Here is a 22,626-nt window from a genome sequence, read left to right on the forward strand (position 1 = left end):
CTGCTCGGCATGGCAAATGGACAAGTGGGGCCGAGTCCGGGTCCGGTCTGCGCGGAAACTATGGGGCCGCATCACCCGGACGCTCTGCGCTCAAGCCGGCTCATTAGACCACCGTAGGTAGTCAGTTGGGCGTTGTGTGTTTGCAGCAGCGAGAATGATACCACATTGATTCGTATTCCTAAAGTTAAAAACCAAGAATAGCAAACGTCAATCTTCATGAACCATGCTCAAGAGTGCATGCCCACACATTTGATACCTGGCCCACCTCATCATACCGTAAGAGCGAGCAACCGATTGACGTCACTCACAAGACGATGGGTGAACATGAACCTCCACGTCCCAGCATCGTCTCGAGGCAGTGCGCTTCCCTCTTCAACCCTCATACATGCACCGCTTCATTTCCACCCAGTCCAGACGCAAAATGCCATCCACGGTCGACGCAGCCATCCTCAGCGCGCTCTCGTTGCCACCCGAGTCCACAAAGATCTCGTCACACGGTGCTTCGGGCTTTGCGTCCTCCTTCAAGATCACTTCGACACACAATGACCAGCCCATCAGCTACTTTGTCAAGACAGGCAGCGGCCCCTCGTCAGAGACCATGTTCAAGGGGGAATATGCATCCCTCAACGCCATCCACGACGCCGTCCCCAACCTCTGCCCAAAAGCCCACGCACATGGGGCCATGGCCAATGGGGGAAAGTACTTTCTCGCGACAGATTTCCTAGATCTAGGATCGACCGCCAGTGGCGGATCAGGTGAATCCCTGGCGAGCAAGATCGCCAAGATGCACACGACGACCGCGCCGATCCCGCAAGGCCACGACAAGCCCATGTTTGGATTCCCCGTGACGACGTGCTGTGGCGAGACACCCCAGGACAACTCGTGGGAGGAGAGCTGGGTGGACTTTTATGCCGAGAATCGGTTGAGGAGCATATGCCGCGCGGGCGTGGAGAATCAAGGCCCGGACAAGCAACTAGAGGACGCCGTCGAGCAGACAGCCAGCAAGGTCACGCCCAGATTGCTGGGCCAGGTCCAAGACATCAAGCCTGTCGTCATCCACGGCGATCTCTGGAGCGGCAACCACGGAAGAGGTCAGATTGGTGGCGTCGGCGGGGCAGAAGAGGTCGTCTACGATCCCTCCTCTGTGTACGGCCACTCCGAGTACGAGCTGGGCATCATGAAGATGTTTGGCGGAATCGGGGCCAGTTTCTTCAAGGAGTATGAGAAGCTGGTGCCCAAGGCGGAGCCAAGGGACGAGTGGGACGACCGCATCATGCTGTACGAACTGTAAGTCGTCCCAGCCCGCGCATGCCACGCCACGCACGCGCACCCACGACAGATAGAGACTGACCTACTGCGTGCAGATATCACCACCTCAACCACTATGCCATATTTGGGGGCGCGTACCGCGGTGGCGCCATGTCCATCATGCAGAAGCTCATTCGGAAGTATGGTAAATAGATCGGACGCCCGTGTATACAAATCCATGGTGCTATTGTATCTCAATCCAAAGACAAATCTCCACAAGGGGTATCTCACGCCGCCAAGGGCTGCTCCTGTTTCTGTGCTTGCGCCTGGGCCTTGCGTTCGCGCTCGCGTTCGCGCTCGGGCTCGGGCTCGGGCTCGGGGAGATTGGCGTCGGGGACGCTCGGCAGCTCGTCGACCGTCTTGTCACCACCGGCCATCTCCCTCTCGAGCGCCTCCAGCTCGTCGTCGACCTCCTCGTCGTCCTGAGCCGTGAGCTTGCCGCCGAGCATGTCGCTAATCTCCTGCTGGTAGGCAATGGCGTCGGCCGTCTCGCCCATGAGCTTCTCGACCTGCTCGATGCCGCCCATCTCGGCGTGGATCTGGGTCAGGACCCTTGTGCCCTGCTGCAGGCCAAAGACGACGTCCTTTTGGATCTGGGCAAACTCGACCTTGGACGTCAGCTGCTCGAGCTGGGCGAGCTGGGCGTCCGTCTGCGACAGCAGCGTCTCCTGGTACTTTTTGCGCCGCAGGGCGAGGAGGGCGCGGCGCTTGTCGCCCTTGGCGAGCATCTGGCGGGCGACATCGGTCTCCTTGTCGGTGAGCACGGTGATCTGGCGCTGGTAGCGGTGCAGGCGGTCGCGCTGGAGCTTGAGGTCGAGGATGGCCCTGGATGTGCGGCGCGGGTTAGTCAAGGTGGACTATTGGGTGCTTGGAGGGCACGTGAGGGGATGGAGCTGACTTGTCCTGCTCAGTGACCTGGCCTCTGGGTTTACTGCTGCTGTTCCCCATGGTGCGTGGGTGCGACGCGCCGCCTCGATGAATGGGGGTGTGCGTCTCGTGGGAAGCGTGGTGTGGTGTGGATGTTGGAGGAAGTGGTGGTGGTCTAATTGCGAGCATGTACGGACGGATACCTAATTACCTGCAGCTATCAGTCGGTGCTCGGGCGATGACGAACGACACCTTGGCTTTGGTGTGCCGAAAGACCGGACTCTTTGGGACTGCGGTGATCGCCACGCCCGCCTTTAGAGCACCGCTGCACACATGATGGCAAAAACCATTACTGTCACTGGGATATTTCACATTGTTATTCGCCTTTGCCAATGAAATTAATGATGACGCGTGGCTCAATTGCTCAGTCCATCAACTCAAATCGATTTCCAATACTTGTCCAGCACGTCCTTATCGATAAGCTGTGACGCTCAATGTAAGGTACTTACTTGTACGTGGGGAAGATGGGCCCACTGAAACATTTTGGCACCAAGTGATTCAAGTCGAACCTCTACGGCAGCGTCTACTAATTCACATTCCTTCAAGAACTACTGACCTACCTCCCGTTGTCGGCGCGATGCCTCGCCTCAACCTACGCCAAGGTCTCGATCGCGATGTATACGCCGTCATCGCCAAGCTGGAAGAGACCAACGGCGGACCCTTCAAGTCGGCCTGGAAAGCCTACGATGCGATCAAACACTCCAACTCCCATCTGAGCCGCTCAAAGAGACGGCCATTGGAGGATTCGATAGAGCGCGTTCTCGAGTTTCGTAAGGACGAGCTCGACGACGACGACGATGACTCGGACGCCGCCATCGAGGAGGCGGAAGAACGCATGCTGCCCATGAAGACAGAGGATGAGCGCTTCTTGCTCAATCGCCAGATGACAAAGCATTGGAATACGATCCGCAACACGCCAAAGACGACCGACGGGCAGCCCGACACGAAGAAGAGGAAGTTGCACGAGGACGGTGCCGAGCGCAGTGGCACCGAGAGCGTGGCGGCCACAACGCCAAAGACAAATGGTAACAAGGACGGGGAGGAGTCTGCCCAGAAGCCGAAGAAGGCGTCGAGGCCAAGTCGGTTCGATGTGGAGCAGCCTCAAGCGATCATCGGCCTAGGCGGCATGGCTGATGTTGAGAAAGAGCTGACGGACCATCTGCTGTACTCGCTCAAGCCACTCGAGTCGTGGACGCAACCAACATGGGAGCCCTCGGACGGTGTTCTCCTGACGGGGCCAGTAGGCGTGGGGAAGCGAACGCTGATCAGAAAGGTGGCGGCGGACCACTCGCTACCGATTGTCTCCATCGCCCACTGTCTCAACGAGACGGACCGTCTCGACAAGTCGCTCACCGAGGCTTTCGATGAAGCCATGCGTCTCGCGCCGAGCATTGTCCTGCTGGAGGACGTCCACTTCTATCTGGTCAAGCCCGGCAGCTCTGCGCACAATGAGCAGCACCACCGAATCGTCATGGCCCTGGAGAAGCAGAGGAAGCGCATGGCGCAAGAATCACAACCGGGCTCCTGGGTCTGCATCATCGGCACATGCCCCACCACTGAAGACATTGCGCCGGCTGCCTTTCCACACGGCGTCTTCTCCGACGAAATTAAGGTGAAGATACCCGACCTGGCGGCGCGGGAGGATATTTTCAGAGTGCGCCTTGAGAACAGGAATTTGCACGATGATGTGGACCTGCACGAGCTGGCGCGGACGACACACGGCCATGTTGGCGACGATATACGACGCGTGATTGTGCGTGCATTGCGTCTCGCCAGTGCAAGGCAGCGTGGTTCCCAACAATCCCTGGCCGATCTACAGGAGGAAAAAGACGACGACGACGACGACATGGCCGACGGTGACCAGCCGTCGGATCTTTGCGCAACAATGGAAGACTTCAGACAAGTCATCAAAACATTTGTGCCCTCCCTACGCAAGGAAGGGTTCACGGTGATCCCCAGCGTGAGTTGGGACCAAGTCGGTGCCATGAAGGCGGCGCGGAAACAACTACAAATCTCCATCATCGGCCCCATCAAGAACCCCGACCTCTACGAGACCTGGGGCCTCAACAGACCAGGCGGTGTCATCCTCTGGGGTCCACCGGGATGCGGAAAGACGCTGGTCGCCCAGGCCGTCGCCAACGAGGCGCAGGCGAGCTTCATCCTCATCAACGGGCCAGAGCTGCTCAACAAGTACGTGGGCGAGTCGGAGAGAGCGGTCAGAGAGCTGTTTCAGCGCGCCCGGTCGTCCAAGCCCTGCATCCTCTTCTTTGACGAGATGGACTCGCTGGTGCCCCGACGCAGCGGCGGCTCGTCCGACGCGGGCGTCCGCGTCGTGAACGCGCTGCTCACGGAGCTGGACGGCGTACAGGACCGCTCGGGCGTCTATGTCATCGGCACGACGAACCGTCCCGACATGATCGACCCGGCCATGCTCCGTCCCGGCCGGCTCAGCGTGCGCATCATGGTGGACCTGCCCACGGAGGACGAGAGGGTCGACATCCTCCACACCATCTACCGGAACCGACACAGCGCCCAGGCGGAGGACCACCGATCCCGCATCGAAAAGGTCGCCCGTGACCGTCGCTGCAAGAACTTTAGCGGCGCCGACCTGATGGGCCTGCACCAAAAGGCGGCCGAGCACGGTCTGATGCGGACCACCGTCGAGCAGGGACGGTACCCCGAGGCGCAGCAGGCCTCCAAGATCAAGGCAGAAGTCACAGAGGAGGACTGGGAATACGCCTTGAAGAATTCCAAGCCCAGCGTCACGGACCACGAGTCCTACCGAAAGCTGGCGCGGGAGCTGGGGAGAGATGCGTAATAGTTGCGATCCAGAAGTTGATACCCATTTCTTCCATTGATGAATCATGAAATCACCAGTGGATGCACGTTGGATTCACGATTGTGACGAGTCGATCTTATTCTGCGCACGGAGAGCGAGGAGTGAACCAAGGCTGCCCCCGTTCGGAGTCAGACAACCGACACGGCAGCTGGAGCGGGTCTCGTTGCCATGTTTCTGAAGATCAACTAGTCACACATGTTTTAGATCGGGTAGCACAGTAGTTTGGAATCGTATCGAATTTTCCAAATGCGCCGAATCCTCATCCAGGATCGACGGCGCTCTCATAATGTAGAAGAAGAGTTGTGGAAAACAAAAAAGGGGGAACACGATGCACGGCGCTGATGCTCCCTCAGGGAGAGAGAAAAAAGTCTATATAGTACACATTCCGCCATGCCCACATTCTATCATTGCGATATCATTACACGCGACCACGAATTCGTCGCTTAAGCAGTGGACTCCTTGAGGAAGCTGGTGCCAGGTTAGTTACGCTTCGCACATGAGAACGGCAGACCGGGGAGACGTACGCAATCAGATCCTTCCTGTCCTTCTCCTTCTTGAGACCGCCAAAGGCCATCTTGGTGCCAGGAATGTACTTCTTGGGGTTCTCGAGATAGGCGAAGAGGGTGTCGTCGTTCCACTCGATGCCCTTCTGCTTGTTGGCATCGGTGTAGGAGTAGCCCTCGACGGAGCCGGTCTTGCGGCCCCAGAGGCCGTGCAGGGCAGGGCCGATCTTGTTGCCGCCGTCCTTCTCGACGGTGTGGCACTGCGCACAGCGGGTCTTGAAAAGGCTGGCACCCTTCTTAGTGTCGCCTGCGAATCAAAGTCAGTCATGCTTGTTCGCGAAAGTGGTGCTCGCCGAAAGTGGTGCTCGCGTTTTGGAGTGTCGAGGTTGACTTTGAGAGGCGCCAGGCGGCGGAAGGATGGTGACAAGGCTTGGCTCGCAGGGGCAAAATAGCGCAAGCGTCACTGCGCGCTGCGCAGCTGGCCCTGCTTCTCGCAAAACACCATCTCGACTTATCGAATAGTGCGTCTTTCGAGAGCCTCCCGTGACCAGCCTCGCCGACACTTGGCGCCGTCTCAATGGCACCCGGACACCTTGTTCGCGTGAATCTCGGCAGCCGTCGGGTAACTCACCACCAGCCATTTTGTAGGATATTAAGAGGAAAGTGAAAAAGGTCTATAGTATTCTCGAAGAGAAAGGTCGTGAATCCAAACGCTGGATTTCTTGAAAAGTCGTGAGTCGTGGAGTTGTTGGGTGGATGGGGAGGAAAGAGAAGAGAGAATGGGAAACCAAAGGCAAAGGGGAAAACTTTATCATGACAGCATCGAACAAGAAAATCGACAGGGATACGCGAACGGAGCCACCTGTGGCTGGAGGCTTGCTACACCAATCAAGGGCCCCGAATTACGCAGTTGCGGGAGGCTTGGTCCGGTCCGGGAGAAGTCGGATTCCGCTCCTAGAGAAACGGGGAAAGTTCGGGCATTCTCACGGGATTATGTAATGTCCATGCAAGAAGCATCTCGTGATGGGCTAGATTTTCAAACATCATTGCCAACAACCACGCAAACGACTCATCACCACTCGCCACCGACGCGCGAAGATGGCGTCCCGGGCGGTCATCCCGCGGTTTCTGCTCCCACTGCAGGGCCCGCTATGGCGTGGCCTGCGTATCCCACTCTCACAGAGTCTCATCATCCGATTCGCAACGACAGACGCCAAGGGCAAGGACAAGGACAAGCAGATTGTGCTGGAGAAGCCCCTCAAGTTCAACCCGCCCTCTCATGGGTCGAGGCTGAAGAAGAACACATTGCCAAAGTACTATGGCGCTCAATTGACGGACGCCGAGCTGGCCGCGCAGAGGGTCAAGAGCTACCCGGGGATGATGGCGCCTGAAGGCACCTGGGCGCATTGGTTCTGGCACAGCAAGACGCTCCATCTGTGCATCACCATGGTGAGCTTGGCGGCACTGATCTATCACATCGACGAGTCTGACCACATACAGGGCACCCTCCTATCCATGTGCATCTTCACATTCTTCATGGACTACGTCATGAACTCGCCGTTCAAAGACCTTCTCCCGCCCATTTCCGACCTCTTCAAGCACCCCATCAACTTCTTCTACGGATGGTGGGACGTCATTGTCATGCACGAGCGCGACAAGTCGATCAAAGCCCGCGAATCGCGCGACCAGCACCAGGCCGATGTCCACAAGCGACGCTATTTTATGAAGATGCACGGCATCGAGCCAAAGAACCCCATCACCATGGTTTTTGGCAAGGATGAGAAGGAGATGAGCGAGGAGGAGCTGGAGGCCAAGGCACTCGGCAAGGAGTTGCCCGAGACGCCACAGACGGAGGGGGAGACGCCGGCTGGGCGCAAGAAGCTGCTCGGCCTCTTTTAGATGTGTCTGGTATTGTACATCCACCTGTGCTATCATAGTTATTTGTACCATGTTCGTCGTGGTGCTCATGAATCCTTGTCACACTACGCCAACTCGACGCCCTTCAGACCATCCAACACTTCGTCGGCGACCCCACCCTTCTCGAGGACCGCCTGTATTATCCCGTCCAGTATGGCGAACTTTGTGCCGCCCACGGGTGCCTTCCACACCCCCTCGACAGACTCGCCCTCCTTTCCTGCCGGCGCGGCCCCGGTGCCCGAGCTGGTGCCGTTGGGTACGCCGGGTGGCGTCAGTCTTGACGGCGGATCCACCATCCTGACAGACACGAGTTTCAATTTGCGCCCCTGGTCCTGTGATACCTTCTCTGATGCTGCCGCAGCCACCGACACTGCGAGGGCCGACTCGGCCACGGCGAGCTCCTCCTTTGAAGGGTCGAAAATGACATTGTCCCCGATCGCGACCACTAAGAGTGTGATGGGTGGTCGTGCGCTTTCGTTCTGCGAGTAGAGGAACTGGGATGCCTGCCAGTCGTCGTCGAACATGGGGTCCTCGTCGCCTTCGGATTTTAACCGTGGCAGGCGCGTAGCGAGCAGGGCGAGATGTGTAGTTAACGAGAGGAGCGGGAGGGGATATGACAGAGGGGGCGATATGAGAAGAATCTGATCACATGTTTTGTCAGTATGCATATCCAGCTTGGATCGAGGGATGGTGGGTTGGCTTACATCAAGGTATAGACGCCAGTGAAACCGTCGGTTGATCCAGAGTTTTCGGGCAAAGTCTCCATCCCCAAGGAGTGCCTCCCGTAGCATCTCGCCCAAAAAGACGGTACTAGCATCGTCGTCCCTTAAACCGGGGATCTCGACCGCAATCTCGACCCAATCGCCCCGGACTTGGCGTTGCGCGGCACCATCATCTTGGTCTTCTTGCTCATTGTCGGCACGCGTGCGCTCAATCTCTGCCTTCACCCCAACAATCGCCTCCGTGCCGTCGGAGAAACAGACACGCGCACTACCATTCGTGCCAGGCAGCACACCGGTCTCGGCTGTGAGCGGTCGGAACTGTGTTGATGTGCGCCCGTCGCTTCGGATGGGTGGACGCAGAGATAGTGAAGAATGAATGTAGGCGAGCTCAGCAGGGGACAAGAGAACTTGTGATGTTGCCATGACGGCGTCTTGTCGAGGAGCAGTGGCTGCCTCTCGTTCTCGGGGCTGCTTTCGGTTTGTTGGTGGTTTGGGCCAAGAATATTAAAGTGTCGTGGTCCAGTCTGAATCAAGAAATTTTGGAGCGCAAGCTTGGAGGTGAGTCGGTCGCATCGAGAAAGGTGCATTCACCATTCACCGCATGAGGTGAAGGTGGGGCAACTTTAACGTGGGGCAAGGTAGACCCTGGAGCAGAAGAACATCTTGTGCTGCCCAAGTTTGTCTAATGTGATAATGCCATGTGAATGGTGCCCGGTGAGTGAGATTTATTTCTGTGCACGACATGCCTGACAGTGGATGTTGTCATAGGAGCGGGCAGATATCGGTATCAGGCGTGGGAGGAAGTTCACTCAATCTCACAAGACCCAAGACTTGTGACATGTCGCCACATCTTTATGAGAACAAAGATAGGATGTATGTACAATTCCCGTTGACTGCCTCATACCTGTGCAGTTACCCCTATGAAGCCCGTGTCAGATCCACACACAACACGTCCACGCAGTCTATTCCTAGGGCTGCTACAAGCTCGGCCACTGCCGCCTTGATCCCCGGCCACTGATCGACCCTCGTTCGCTCCCATGCCACGAGAGCAGACGTAGTGTACAACGGCCCGGTCAGGCTGACTCTGATAGCGATGTTGTCCAGGTTCAAATACTTCATCTCGGCAAGAGGAGCGATTCCAGGCATGCGAGACAGGAACAAGGATGTGTCGGAGTCATCTTCGCCCTCCTCATCCTCTGATCCCTTTTGCAAAGGAACCGGGCGCTTAGACACACTGTCGAGTCCTTCAGAATCAGGTTCGCCAGCCTTGCTCTTTAGTTGTTGCTCCAGAAACAAACTGACGAATGGCTTTTGATCGAGAAGTGTCAGCATCTCCTCGTCGAGGGGATTCCACTTCAAGGACACAGGATCCAGAACGTTCTGGGGCGCATAGTCGATCTTGTACCTCATCTTGGGGCAGCTGTGGATGTAGAACCCAGCGTACCACCATCTGTACCCTTTCTCATGCGCAAGGGAGATTTCGTGCAACGCACCAAGCTTTCCGGGGTAATGCATGTGAATACTCTCGTCGTAGAGAAAGTAGACGGAGCTGACACAGTCAGGCAACAGGTCCAACACCCCAATAGCTACGAGCTTCCCATCTAACCGGTAGCATTGATGGTAGGAGCCTAGCTGCCGCACTCGACCATCCGGGCCGACATACTTCTCGCGTCGTAATGGTGAGCTGCACAGGAAGCGCTTGAAGCCCCTTTTTGTCCTGTCCTCGGGTGGATCCTTATGGACGACCTGTTGGTAATTGCTGTACACGGCAAACTTCTCCTCGGTGAAGTTGTCTTCTTCCAGAGTCACCACCAGCTTGTGGGCTGGTTCTGGAGGCGTCGCGAGGCGATCGTACTCCGCTTCGTGGATGCGATCGGCCAAGACGTACTCATTGTCTCTCTTCTTGGCCTCAGCCTTGCTTCGGGGATGAAGTCGGGCGCTTTCTTTGATGTAGCTGTCGCCCAGAACAAACTTGTTGAAGCGATTGGCGGTCTGCCTCTGCGTCCTCGACGGTTTGAACTCGTTTGAGTCGAGGCGAATCGTGTAATGAGGACAGCACGACTCGCGCTGATTCGGTCGGTATAAGAGAGTCCCTGATCGTCTCCAGCATCTATTGAGAAGTGTCTGGTAGAACGCACCACTCAGGGAGGACGCACTTGCGTAGTATGAGAAGCCTGCACAGGTGAAGTAAGATTATCGGTCCAGGTGAGCGAGGGTCAGGGAGTGTGTACGCTTAGACTGACTTCTATCGCCACAGTAACCGCACCGAGTCGACCGAGAGTAGCCTGCAGAGCGAAGTCAGAAGAGACCTTTCCATTCTACAGTGACACCCCATCATCAACAGGATTACTTTGTCATAGCCGTGGGGGTGCTGTGTGTATATCAGTGGTATCGTGACAGGCAACGGGCAGATCGACAAGGCCCGAATTTAGCTACACGGGAATGAGCCAACGACGACAGGAGAACACAGCACGTGTTTCGATGCAGTGACGAAGTTGTCGCAGGCAATTGAGGAGACCTGGGTTGCAGGGCGGGGGAAGTGCTCACCAATTGGGGTCAGGTACTCAAAGTCCGAACCTCCTGAGGACCGTCGTGTGCCTTGTGTTGCGGCCATCCTCAGAAATGGCGATTTATGACTGACGGTTGGTGATACGCTGCAGGTTATGGTGACTCCCCTGGCTGCCGTACACACCTCCTTGTATGTGTGAGTCAAGCTCTGAGGTGGGCGAACACAGATGCTAGTGGTGAGGCCGAGCAAGGGTGGCTGAGTCGATGGAGATGCTCAAGCCTAACGATGGTCCAGTCGGGGTCGCGAGGTCGCCTCCTAGAGTTCTGGTGATACAGACTGTTTGAGTTGCCAACCCTCGGAACAGGGATGTGACCTGGCGACGTTGTTAGCAGGTCAGGCGGTCAATGGAAAGTGCCATGAGACCAACAGCCGACAGGAACAAGTGGTCAACAAGGGGCAAACAAGCGGATATGGAGAACTCGCAACTCCCATTGAAGCTGTGGCACTGGCACTGCAGTGCGGGCGGCTGTGGGGTCGGTGTCCGTACTGGAGGAAGCCGCGCTCAGGTAGCGGACAAAAAGAATGGGCTCGGGTCCGCTGGCAATTCTGACATTTAGTGTGTAGCTTATTATAGCGCCCGAGCTGTATTCCCCACTATCGTCCTCGCTGCATGACAGTCACACTCCGTCACAAGTTGGAGGTCTGCTACTAGCGCTCATGACGATGAGGGGTGCTTCTTCCTGACGCAGGCGCCGATGCCTTGTTCGTATTAAATTCACCTATTGCCTCTTGTTAACGCGGGATGGTGGCCCTTCAACAGATGTCTCTATCCAATGACTATCTGGGTGCTTACACAAAGGAGTATGCTCTGGATGACCGACACAATGCGAACGCTCTTGTGACCAAGGCGCAAGCAAGCTTACATCGCCCACATTAAAATACACTAACCCACTACGCTACCTTAAAGTGAGAATAAACGCTTTTCGAGCACGTGCTCATGACAGCTGCAGTTTGTCCGTGCCGTGGGATCTTACACGCTTGAATTGTACGTGAAGGCGCCAAATTGTTACAGCCGAGCCAGATGTAGCAGGCCTGGCCCCCCCTGTGCCGGCTCTTCCACCGACCATCTGCACACGTTTGCGCATCTGTTCGTGCCTTGAAAGAAAGTTGAAAGCACTCAGTATATTGATAGAGCTTGTGATGCAACATCATAATAAAGTACATGAGTAGTAGTACTTAGGCAGAGTTCATCGTAGAGCTGGCCCAAACCCCCGCCACATTCCACCTGTATCCGTACCACTCCACCACTTGTTATATTTCACCCGTACCTATACATACTTCCTTCCAGGGTGCAGCGAGTCGGTGGGGGCCATGTAAAATGCGCGCCAGTCCTGTCGCAAGCTTATTTGTTGCGCCCAGGCTTAACAACACCGCAAGCAGCGCGATCATTGCGGCGGCGGACTGAACCCTCAAAGGCAGGCCATATATACGTACCTAGGTAATTAATTGAAAGGGGTCAGAACGGAACGAAAACCCAGGTGCGGGAAGTCGGGGGTAAAACTCGAACACTGACCTTTCATCTCCGGCTTGGTATTTCTTTCATTGCTCCCAGCTCTCCACTATAGTCCCAGCTAAAGAGTAGCATTGTGTGTTCCCACTTCTCGCCGGCACACAGCGAAAACGGCTGTCCGTCATCTCGGTTCTATCTGACTCAGGCAAAAACCCTTCCGGGCTGTTCTGAACCAAAAAGGCTCCTCGGAACTCAACCCTCGCCAAAGCCCGGACAGCTGGAAGTGTGTGGAAACAGCCAAAGGCAGCGGGAACTTTGGGTGTATCCGTACCACCTGCATCGACGCTGGGCGACCCCCCCAAAAACTTTCCAACAAACCCAAATCGCTCGCCAACTCCTCACAGCGACGCTTTCCGGTCAACTTTCTCTCCTTATTTTTCTTCGCCTCCCCAGGCTGGCCTGCGCGCCTGGGCCATTCACCACACGCCCGGCAACAAAGTCGTTCATCTTGAGGAAAGAGAAGCTTCTCTTGTTGTTTAATTCTCTTCACCTCTCTCTTACTGCTCTTTCTTTTGCTCCAAAATATACTAGGACGACGACCTCACGATGGCGCTTTGACCAGCCTGCCGCATAACGCACCCCACGTGGATAGCACTTGGGGAAACTCGCTCGCAGCGACAGTGGGATTTCGCAGCGTCTTGGACGACAAGATTCTGTCAACGACAGGCTCCCAAGCTATCCCTAGGGGAAAGGCATCTCAAGCCAGGAAACCCGCTGAACCGGGCTTCTGTTCCACATCACACGACTCTTTAAACTGTCAAAATGGGCGGGTCAGGATCTAACAGCAACGGCTCCAGTAGTCGATCGATGCACTCTCGAGTTGGCAGGAATAATCAACGTGAGTCGTTCATGCGCATTGAGACTCGACATGGTGTCATATGATCTGACCCGCCGCCTCTCAGGTTACAACTCGGGCGGCGAGCGACTTGTCGCCGGCGTGGTGCCTCTGACGGCCGATCAGAACTACGTCCTACTCATCCAGTCGACCCGTCGCAAGGGTTGGGTCCTACCCAAGGGCGGCTGGGAATCTGACGAGACATGCGAGGAGGCAGCACAGCGCGAAGCGTGGGAGGAGGGCGGCATCAGCATACAGGTCGACTACACGCTGCCCAGCATCGAGGAAAAGCGAGCGGCCAAGCCCTCCAAGGAGCGAGCCATCTACCATTTCTACCAGGCCACTGTCCTGAAGGAGCACGCCGACTGGCCGGAGAAACATAAGCGTGAGCGGAAATGGTTCACGTACTCCCAGGCACGCGCGGCCCTCGAAGCGAGGCCAGAGTTGCAGGCGGCCCTTGACGCATCGACCATGAATCGCCTATAGAAGATGTGGGGGAAAAGCATCTGCCATGGCGTCCCGCAAGCGGCGCCTACACCAGCTAACCCTGTGGTTGGGAAGGCGGTATAACTTATTGCATATTGGTCCGGCGTTTCGTGAGGATGGATCTGATTTTTACCCAACATAGAAAATGCCTGGGCTTGGCTACTGTCGCGCAGAGGTGCGAGACACGCAAGATAAACTCTGCTTTCACATGTGTATCCTTGCATGCTGATGGACACGCCGTAGTGTGATGCCATCACGAAAATCCATAGCGTAGATGTCCAGGTGAATGTACATACGACATAATCGTTTTCAATTGAGATGCATAGTCATCATGGCTACATTTTTTAATCACGGCCGCCATCGTTTCTCCTCGTGTGAGTGCCTGTGATATTCTCCGCGCGCTGCGATTCATGTTACCCCTCCATTCGTGACTTTTGGCGCGCCTGCCCCGCCATCCCGTCCAACACACTGCAGGCACTCGCGAGAGAGCAGCACCTGCTCTGACGTACCGACAAAGTCACGTGGTGCGGCTTTGCCATCTACAAGCCATCAATTCCGGCGGAACAACGACGCATGGCAAGGGTGGCAACGCAACGCGCGAGCGACAAGCATCACGAGCAGCGATGAATCTGTGATCACAGCCACAGCTCGCCCACACACACACACACACACGACAATGGAAAATCTTTCCATGGCCGACAATGCGCCGCCCTTGCAGGGTGGGCAACCGCCAATGGGGCCTGGAGGACCAGCGCAACCACCACCGCAACTTCCTCCTCAGATGTTCACCACTGCTGCCCAACTGCTGGACTTGACAGACAGTACGACTGCCGATCTTTCACGGGTGCATATGGTTGGCTGACGCGGGGGGTTGTGTACAGAGAAGCTGATGCTGTCGTTACGAGACGGGCGGAAGTTGATTGGCATCTTGCGGAGTTGGGACCAGTTTGGTAAGCCTGCCATGAGTGCCTGGCCGTCCACCGTACAAGAGGGCTGATGAATGATCAAACAGCCAACTTGGCTCTGCAATCCACCACCGAACGAATCTTTGCGCCACAGCCAGATGCCCCGGCCGACCAACCGCGCGGCTATTTCGCCGACGTGCCCCACGGTCTCTTCCTCGTCCGAGGCGAGAATGTTCTCTTGCTGGGCGAGATCGACCTGGACAAGGATGACGACCCGCCGCCAGGCTACGAGAGGGGCGAGGTGGCCATGGTGAAGAAACTGGCGGAAGAGAGGAAGACCCTTGACAAGGCCAGGGAGAAGAGGCGATTAAAGAAGCTCAAAAGCATAGGTTTCGAGGGGGAGAACCTGGGGGACATCGTATGAGGACCGGGATCAACGTTGCAAAGGGCTGGTGTGAGGCAGAATATTGTGAAATGCCTCTCACCTATGGACAGCCGGCTACGGCACCTCGAGGCGAGTGGGAATCTCGCTGGCCCCACCTGACAGGAAGAATCAGGAACCTTTCTTTGCACGACCCAGTTTCATTTGCTTGCATGCTTGCATGATTCGAGACTTGTCGTGTGTAGAACTACAAGATTAAGTGGTATCGATACGTACACGGGGCCCTCGCCCCTAGAGAATACACGGCTCTGCAACAAAATAGCAGGCGGCCCAAGCACCCAACGCCAGCATATCCGTACATCATCTTGTCATCGTCTATCAACTCTCTGGAACATCGGCACGGGGGCGGCCCCCGGATCTCGAATTCCCCCAAGCAGCCAGTCAGTCAACCCCACAAATCTGGCGCCCATGCCCTTTTCTCTGCTGTTGCTGTCGCCTTGCGCCGTTTCAATTGTGTGGCTCAAGATACGTCCCTCTTGGTCAAAGTCAAAGATGAACAGGCCAGTGAATGCCTTGCTGGCGTCCACGCCGCGACCCATTCGCAATGACCTGGCAACACTGCTGCCGCTCCCTTCGTCTTTGTCCGATTTGGTTTTCTCGCACCATCGCACCACGAGTTGCTCGGCCATCGCGCCTTGTCGCCTTGGCAGAAACGTCAACGGCTCAGACGTCATCCGCTCCGCGAGGACTTCAATCTTGACGTTGCCTATTATGGGCACCCTATTCCAGGCGATCGGAGATGTCCACAGTGCAGCATTATAGGCAACGCGACCGGACACTGTGGGAAGATGAGGATGCGTCGAGGGGAAAAGGTGAAGTGATATATTCGGGGCGAGAATATCTTGGGGCAGCGGCGATTGTAGAAGCGTCGGCATGCGTTCTTGGAGAATCCTCAAGGCTAGCAATCGTCAGCACCAGTCGCAACGCTTGGCTCAGGTGAGATTCAGAAACGTACTCTTTCCAAGCTTCGCCTTGTTGGGGTCCGGAGGCTTGTCACCGCCCGTGCCTACCCATAGAACCCCGGTCGTATCGAAGAAGGCTCTTGCGTCCCGTCGCTTCGGCGGTGGTATCGACTCGGTCACAATGTCTAGTGGAGGAAGGGTGTCGGCAACGGGTTGGTTTATAGGCTGAACTTGCGCTTTCGCAGGGCTGAAGATGGCCAGACCGCGACACAGCGATGGTGCAGAGCGGCCAGCGCCCTTGGCAGCTGTACGAAGCGGCGCCGCCATAGGGAGTTGCGGTTCCTCAGCTTCGTGAATCGAAGTGCATCAGCACAGGTGAGGCCGCGGATCGCGGAAGGGCGAGACGATCATGCGATGGACGAAGCAACCCTGGCGTCACTGGCTGGGGTTCATCGCCGAATTTCGTGGTGGGGCCGGTTCCTGGACAGTGGAATCAGAATCAAGTTTGGCGGGCTGTTTCACGGGTAGGCTGATTCAATTCTGAGGCAGTGCTTCACGTGACCCGCCTGTCAGCTGCACATTTGGGTGCTGGCACGGTACCTAGGTAGCACCCAAGGAAGGCACCTGGCCAGGCGCCTACCGCCTACCGATCAGCAGCCAGAGCAGCCTGACGTACTCCAGTCTTTAGTCGATTGTCCCGTCAATCGCCCGTCCAACCTACCTTCATCATCCACCATCTCCACAGGCCATCCTCCAGTCTCCCTCCATCGTCGCATCCAACGCAACACGCGCATCGTTCCCGCTACAAGTGCACTCGCTTAAACGCCCGACGACTACACCAGCCAGTCCTAAAGCAACCGCCATCATGAATCCCGAGTGGTGCGTACCGATCCCCTATTGCGAAACGGACCCCTGATACCGAGTGAACGGTTCGTTTGCTGACTCGACCTGCCAGAGTTTCTCTTCGACGCCGAGTTTCCTTCCTCGAGCCAACTCCCGCAACGACACGCGTCTGGTTGCAACATGTCTGACATTCGGCTAGATACGACTACCTCTTCAAGCTCCTCCTGATCGGTGACTCCGGTGTTGGAAAGTCTTGCTTGCTGTTGCGTTTCGCCGACGATACCTACACGGAGTCCTACATTTCCACAATCGGTGTCGACTTTGTTCGTATCCCCGTCACCCCTCTATCTCTGCGCGTCCGCAGGCTGACATGCCCAGAAAATCCGCACCATCGAGCTCGACGGCAAGACCGTCAAGCTCCAGATCTGGGATACCGCTGGCCAGGAGCGCTTCAGGACCATCACCTCGTCCTACTACCGTGGCGCCCACGGCATCTGCGTCGTGTACGATGTGACCGACATGGACTCCTTCAACAACGTCAAGCAATGGCTCCAGGAGATTGACCGTTACGCCACAGAGGGTGTCAACAAGCTCTTGGTCGGCAACAAGAGCGATATGTCTGACAAGAAGGTGGTCGAGTACACAGTGGCAAAGGTAGGTTTATGCTCCCTGGATGCATCATGTTGTGTCTCATGCTGATGGACCCCCCTTCGTAGGAGTTCGCCGACAGTCTGAACATCCCCTTCCTCGAAACCTCCGCCAAGAACGCAAGCAACGTCGAGCAGGCTTTCTTGACCATGGCCCGCCAAATCAAGGAGCGCATGGGCACAACGACCGCAAACAACACCAAGCCCAGCGTGCAGGTCGGCCAGGGCCAGGGCGTCGGCAACTCGAACAACAGCTCTTGCTGCTAGATCAGCAGCCCGTGTGGTTTCAGCGTTGACAGATCTTGGGAACAGCTGTTTTTGATGGAGTCTGGTTGGTGCAAACGTTTGCGGACTATTCAAGGACTACGACGCGCCGGGGAAGAGAGAGGTGGTGAAGGCGGTTCGGACCTGGACGCGCGCATAGAATCGGAATTGCCATCATTTGGATGTGAATGGCACGACTCGGCCACTCTTTTTTTCACCTGGGAGGAACACGGTCCGCTTGATTCCTTGCGAATGAGGTTCACAAGGGTGATGCATCTTTGGCCACAGGCAGGAAGCGAGATAAGCGGGCTTTCAACTTGCGCACGCGGAGCTCTTTGTCTACTTTGGTCTTCCCCCCTCCCTTTCCACGCTTTATTATGGTAATCAAGAATTCGGGTCACTCCTATCTATCACGGCCGCAAGGTCATTGCAATTACTGCCAGCGCGACATGCCTTTTGAATTGTGAAACATTGCCTACCGTTCTCGAGCAATATTATTGATTAGTCTAGGTTGTGCTTGCATGGTACACCCTCCGCAACGCGCCGCACAAAAAGACAGACTGCATTTGCCGCAGTTGGGTATCGATTAGATCTGGTCCTTCACAGTACCCAATGTACCTCCTACTTTCCCTCCCGATTTTCTGAGATGGTTATCAATATTGTCGCTGAAATTGGTGAACGAAAAAAATGCAGTAATTAATGTACTGTAAAAAAGAAACGCCAGTTTTTGGCTGAGTCATATCTCTTCCGAGCAAAGCTCTGTTGTGATAGAGAGAGACGAGACTTCAAGCGAGCCCAAGGAACTTCAAGGCCTTGTGACTGTTTGGTTTCTGCATCTGCGAGCGCTTTTGGATGAAGATGGGCATGAGCCTTCGCTCCTCTTCATCATAGTCGCTGTCGCCGGCAGGATCATAGGTCATGATCGATTCCGCTCCATCGGTCATAGCAGGACCACGCTTTGACTTTGGGTTCTTGCCTGTCCGAGACGTTTTGAACGTGCGCACAGTCTCGGCGATGGAGTCTGCTCGGGTCGAGGGCGCGTCTGACGGCTTCGCAGACTTTGAGAATCCAGGCGTAATGGGACTGGGCGGCCGTGTCGACCTTGGAAAGGGGGGAAAGCTGCCTGAAAGTGGTGTCGGTTTTTGCTTCGCCGCAGAGGGCTTACTTGGAGGTGTAGGGGGCTGCAGAGGCTCTTCTGGGGCATAGTACTGTGATATGCTCATGAGAATTTTCCTGATGGTAGCAATGAAAGTGGCAAGCTCTGTGTCACTTGCACTGGGTGTGAGCAGAAAGTTGGCGTGTGGCACAGCAATGTCGGTCTCTGATGTCGAACCAACAGGCTTGCCCAAGGGACCTTGGGATTGGACCTGGCTACTAATCGACGCACCCCGTAGATGCATGAAACGGGCCATGTCAGAGCTCTCTGAGTCGATGAGCTGGGCCACTTTCATGAGGTCCACTCCGACCAGCTTCTGCAAGGCCAAGATGGTCGAAAGATGTTCTGGCGGATACTCTAGTAGAAGGTACCTGACCTCCGCGTGCATCGCCAGGTACGTTTCGAGATGGGGGACAATGAGAGTGGCAAGTAGGTATGCGTTGTTGAAAGGGTTATCGGATGTTTGATTTGCCATGGGCTGGTTTGTGAAAGATTGCATGGCGTTGGCGAGGAGATACCTAAAATCCAGGCGGCCACTTCGGCTCGTGCCACTCCGCTTCGTGCCGAGCTTATCCAACAGGCCGACGACAGCAGACGAGTATTCCTTCTTGACCCCCTTTTGTGAACCGATGGCCAGGATCTGGTCCATTCTTCGGTTGTCGGCTCTCGGACTGCCAGGCTCGGCCTCACGGAAGATGGGTTTCCAAAGGGCTTCTAATTCCGGCAGAAGAGAGAAACTAAATTGCTTGTAACCGTCACTTTCAGGAGGAAAATAACTCTCCAGCACTGAGCGGAGTTCATTTTGAATGGCAACGGCGGTGTGTGATGTGCAGACCTTGAACTCATGGAAGCTATTGTCCCTTTCTGTCAACACTGATGGCGTGGGAGTCTTCCGGGGCGTGGGCGGCCGGTGCACCTTTGCAACAACTCTTTCGGTGGTCTTTGATGTCGGCCAAGTGTCCTGTATGTAGGCAAATGGGTCATACTCCCCCTGGCCTATCGATGGCGACTTGACGATGCTGGGCTCCTCGGTGGCTTTGGGCGTCTCATCTCCACCGCGTATGCTGTGTGACTCTGGCGTTGACGGGAGCTCATCGTTTATGGTAGCAGTATCTGAGCCGGCATTCCTACTTGCGAGGATGGGGTAAAGTCCGTCTCGGAAGGCTCTGATGGCTGTATCCAGAAGAGCGTCCGGCGCATCGTCCTTCATATACACAACAAGGTGCTCCGTCAAGGGGTGTACTGGAACAAACACCTCAGCTGGTTCCTCAATAACCTCAGCATTAGTTCCTCTGTCGACGTAGGCCAGCCGCTTTATCCTGCGCTTCCTCTCCGGAGGCACAGGCGAGAGGCTCACCACACTCGCATGCCGGGTCCTGACCGAGATTGTCCGGGAAGCAGCGGCAAATCTCGATCGCAATGACGGCAAGGGTTGCTGTTCCGTGACAGTGCTGCATGAAAGTGGACGTAGCGCAGAGGTTGAGTCCTCATTTCCTGTAGACGGTGACGACCAAAGTCCATCGAGAGAGCGTACTCTTGTGACGGGGGCAATGGTTTGTCTCACATCGACGACCGAGGCCTCGCCGAAAGTGAGTTGACCTGGTGACCTGATGTCGAACGCTTCGGAGCGCGACGTTGGCAGGGCATCTAAGAGCGGTGAGTGAAGGAAGGTTGCCGTTGGGCCGTAGCTCTCACCGACGCAACTTGGCGACAGCTCAGGGTCGAGGACAGGCGAGTCCATTGGCTGGTCAAAGGCCCCTTGCTCGAAATGAGTGACTGAAAACCTCGGGGGCCCGGCTTTGGGAGAGTCATCCTCCACGGCTTCGTCGGCGACGGAGGTATCGCTATTTGCTCTCTTGCGAGCGCCGAACACATAGAAGGGTGCAGCATCTCCAAAATTGTCGGTGTAGCCGTACATGGGCAGGCTGTGACTTCGCCGTCGACTTGTCAGGGTCAGGTCCAGCTCCGTAGAGGGCTGAAGGTTGGCTGTCTCGCGATCCAAGGCCTCGGCTGCTCGCATAGCCCTTGTTATGGGATCTTCACTCAAAGCCTCCGGTGTCTCGTACTCCAAAATAGTAGTGTCCATTGTGAACGGCGATGAGCGTGACCCGCCGTCTGCCTGTCCGCTCGCCCATATGCGAGCCTGTCTCTGCAAGCCTCCCAAGCCTTCCTTGACCAAGTGGTGGAACATGGACTCGGCTTCGACGTGGTCGCCCTGAGTCTCATATCGCATGATCTGGCGTATGCACAAGGCTTGGGCGCTCGGGGTTCCGCCATTCATGAAGACGAGTCGCTTGCTGGATGCAGTCGATCCCTCCAGGAAGGCCTGCGCCGCATTATAGCGAGCGTTGGCGGCATGGTGAACTTTGCGGATGTAGTCGGGGGCCGCGAAGGCATCATCATCGGTTGTTGACAGGTAACACTGGACACTGGGCAATATGAGGATGTGAGGTGAGGTGGGTAGGAGTCGCAACTGTGTCGAGACGGTCTCGGGATGTCCTTCGAACGCGACGATGCTGCCCATGGGCTTGAGCATGCTGGAGGGTGCCATGGTTCTAACGAGTGAGTTGTGCCACTCAACGAGGTGCATAGGCAGATGCGCCGCTCATGGCCGGACTGCCAGGGAGTTGCTGAAGTGATGACGAGAAGGGTTCATGAAGCAGAAACCAGGGTAAGGTTTCCGGGTTCCAACGCAGATGGAGAGTGGGGAGGCAAGATCTGGGAGCACAGGATCATAAAAGCGAGGAAAGTGTTCCGGCTATAGCAGCTTTGAGGAAAATCGGCTTCACAGGTGCTTGAGCACCTTGCGTGGGCGGGTGACGCTCAGGGACTGTGACTAGCACGCTGTCGGTAAGTGCCATGCCTACCTGTGTGGGTCCAGGATATGTTGATAGCTGCTGTTAATCGGGTCGGAGCGACTGGTGAACAGCGCGCATGTTTCGACGGGACGCTTGCCTGCTACTGATCAGTGGAAGGGGGGCGGGGGGGTGGATGAGGTCCACAGAACAGGGCAGGAGCGACTGGATGCTCGAAAAGCCCAAGCCAAATGGTTTCAATCATGTTGGTCGCCGAGGTGCGTAAATTGATCGAATAGGAAGAATGGATGTGATTGTTGTGGCTGGCCCTTCGCTTTGCCTCCGTCCAACCTGCAGGTACCCTCAGGCCGCTCGGACACCTTTGGCGCCAGCGCCCATCCTTCTCGGTCCCTGCTCTCCAATTTCAATGAGGAATCCACACGGCGCTTGCGCGATCGACGGGTGCAACCCCCAAACTTCCAAGCCGGGCCAGAGCTGGCAGACATGTCCGTGCCCGGAGCTCTGGAATCCTGGCTATCCGAGTGGGTGGATCGTGGCTCACGCAACCAACGGACAGGGATGGAGGCGAGGGTCAGACAAACATGCTCACTTGTTTCTTCCGTCGCCTTCCTGCAGCGCATCAATTCTTCAGCTGCGTCCCGGTACGTACGTCCTAGTACAGTGCTCAGTCCTTGGTCGCATCTCCGAGCGCAATCGTCAGTCAGCCTGCCCATGCGCGCAATCGATGACACGCGCCGCCGGTCGGTTTCTTCATTGTGCACAGAGGAATTGGGAACGGACATATGTCAGTCCACCTCGAAATACCCTGATCGTTGTCCTATTCCCGCCGGCAGTCCTTAGTCTCGAGCGGCCTGCAAGGCCTACGCCAGATCCAGGCTAGTTCGCCTCCCTCTTCCGTCTGCCAGCGAGAAGCTGACAACAAGGCGCAGCGAAAAAGGGGGGGGGGGGGGGGGGGGGGGCCGTCCCGGCCCCCGGGCTACCCCCCGAGACCAACCGTGGGCCCCCCGGGGCGGTTGACGCTTGAAAGAGTTTGTG

At 56.3% G+C, this 22,626-nt stretch overlaps 11 protein-coding genes across 11 annotated transcripts; 5 read left to right on the forward strand and 6 right to left on the reverse strand.

Annotated features, from left to right (window-relative positions):
• Positions 1–421: 421 nt before the first annotated feature.
• J7T54_005459 (uncharacterized protein) lies at positions 422–1,461 on the forward strand (the record flags this gene model as incomplete). Its single annotated transcript, XM_051507681.1, has 2 exons — positions 422–1,287; positions 1,365–1,461. The coding sequence occupies 2 exons, from the start codon at positions 422–424 to the stop codon at positions 1,459–1,461; spliced, it is 963 nt and encodes a 320-aa protein (XP_051361213.1).
• Positions 1,462–1,535: 74 nt separating this feature from the next.
• Positions 1,536–2,256, reverse strand: J7T54_005460 (Snf7 family protein; the record flags this gene model as incomplete). The annotated part of the gene is made up of 2 exons (XM_051507683.1): positions 1,536–2,133; positions 2,207–2,256. 2 exons carry the CDS (start codon positions 2,254–2,256, stop codon positions 1,536–1,538), a joined length of 648 nt encoding a protein of 215 aa, XP_051361214.1.
• A 556-nt stretch (positions 2,257–2,812) lies between these two features.
• Positions 2,813–5,053, forward strand: J7T54_005461 (putative AAA domain-containing protein-like protein; the record flags this gene model as incomplete). The annotated part of the gene is made up of 1 exon (XM_051507684.1): positions 2,813–5,053. The coding sequence occupies one exon, from the start codon at positions 2,813–2,815 to the stop codon at positions 5,051–5,053; it is 2,241 nt and encodes a 746-aa protein (XP_051361215.1).
• A 464-nt stretch (positions 5,054–5,517) lies between these two features.
• J7T54_005462 (Cytochrome c domain protein) lies at positions 5,518–6,218 on the reverse strand (the record flags this gene model as incomplete). Its single annotated transcript, XM_051507685.1, has 3 exons — positions 5,518–5,542; positions 5,599–5,884; positions 6,209–6,218. 3 exons carry the CDS (start codon positions 6,216–6,218, stop codon positions 5,518–5,520), a joined length of 321 nt encoding a protein of 106 aa, XP_051361216.1.
• Positions 6,219–6,675: 457 nt separating this feature from the next.
• Positions 6,676–7,476, forward strand: J7T54_005463 (uncharacterized protein; the record flags this gene model as incomplete). Its single annotated transcript, XM_051507686.1, has 1 exon — positions 6,676–7,476. The coding sequence occupies one exon, from the start codon at positions 6,676–6,678 to the stop codon at positions 7,474–7,476; it is 801 nt and encodes a 266-aa protein (XP_051361217.1).
• An 83-nt stretch (positions 7,477–7,559) lies between these two features.
• On the reverse strand, positions 7,560–8,639 carry J7T54_005464 (Exosome complex component-like protein; the record flags this gene model as incomplete). Its single annotated transcript, XM_051507687.1, has 2 exons — positions 7,560–8,135; positions 8,199–8,639. The coding sequence occupies 2 exons, from the start codon at positions 8,637–8,639 to the stop codon at positions 7,560–7,562; spliced, it is 1,017 nt and encodes a 338-aa protein (XP_051361218.1).
• Positions 8,640–9,134: 495 nt separating this feature from the next.
• On the reverse strand, positions 9,135–10,830 carry J7T54_005465 (arginyl-tRNA---protein transferase; the record flags this gene model as incomplete). Its single annotated transcript, XM_051507688.1, has 2 exons — positions 9,135–10,390; positions 10,764–10,830. The coding sequence occupies 2 exons, from the start codon at positions 10,828–10,830 to the stop codon at positions 9,135–9,137; spliced, it is 1,323 nt and encodes a 440-aa protein (XP_051361219.1).
• A 2,272-nt stretch (positions 10,831–13,102) lies between these two features.
• Positions 13,103–13,616, forward strand: J7T54_005466 (Diphosphoinositol polyphosphate phosphohydrolase-like protein; the record flags this gene model as incomplete). Its single annotated transcript, XM_051507689.1, has 2 exons — positions 13,103–13,133; positions 13,198–13,616. 2 exons carry the CDS (start codon positions 13,103–13,105, stop codon positions 13,614–13,616), a joined length of 450 nt encoding a protein of 149 aa, XP_051361220.1.
• Positions 13,617–14,292: 676 nt separating this feature from the next.
• Positions 14,293–14,945, forward strand: J7T54_005467 (uncharacterized protein; the record flags this gene model as incomplete). Its single annotated transcript, XM_051507690.1, has 3 exons — positions 14,293–14,437; positions 14,498–14,566; positions 14,629–14,945. The coding sequence occupies 3 exons, from the start codon at positions 14,293–14,295 to the stop codon at positions 14,943–14,945; spliced, it is 531 nt and encodes a 176-aa protein (XP_051361221.1).
• Positions 14,946–15,271: 326 nt separating this feature from the next.
• Positions 15,272–16,192, reverse strand: J7T54_005468 (uncharacterized protein; the record flags this gene model as incomplete). Its single annotated transcript, XM_051507691.1, has 2 exons — positions 15,272–15,861; positions 15,919–16,192. 2 exons carry the CDS (start codon positions 16,190–16,192, stop codon positions 15,272–15,274), a joined length of 864 nt encoding a protein of 287 aa, XP_051361222.1.
• A 2,212-nt stretch (positions 16,193–18,404) lies between these two features.
• Positions 18,405–21,326, reverse strand: J7T54_005470 (uncharacterized protein; the record flags this gene model as incomplete). The annotated part of the gene is made up of 1 exon (XM_051507693.1): positions 18,405–21,326. One exon carries the CDS (start codon positions 21,324–21,326, stop codon positions 18,405–18,407), a length of 2,922 nt encoding a protein of 973 aa, XP_051361223.1.
• Positions 21,327–22,626: the final 1,300 nt, after the last annotated feature.

The sequence above is a fragment of the Emericellopsis cladophorae genome, assembly GCF_022114955.1.
Source record: "Emericellopsis cladophorae strain MUM 19.33 chromosome Unknown NODE_34_length_249702_cov_121_792324, whole genome shotgun sequence".
Classification (NCBI taxonomy): Eukaryota; Fungi; Ascomycota; class Sordariomycetes; order Hypocreales; family Bionectriaceae; genus Emericellopsis; species Emericellopsis cladophorae.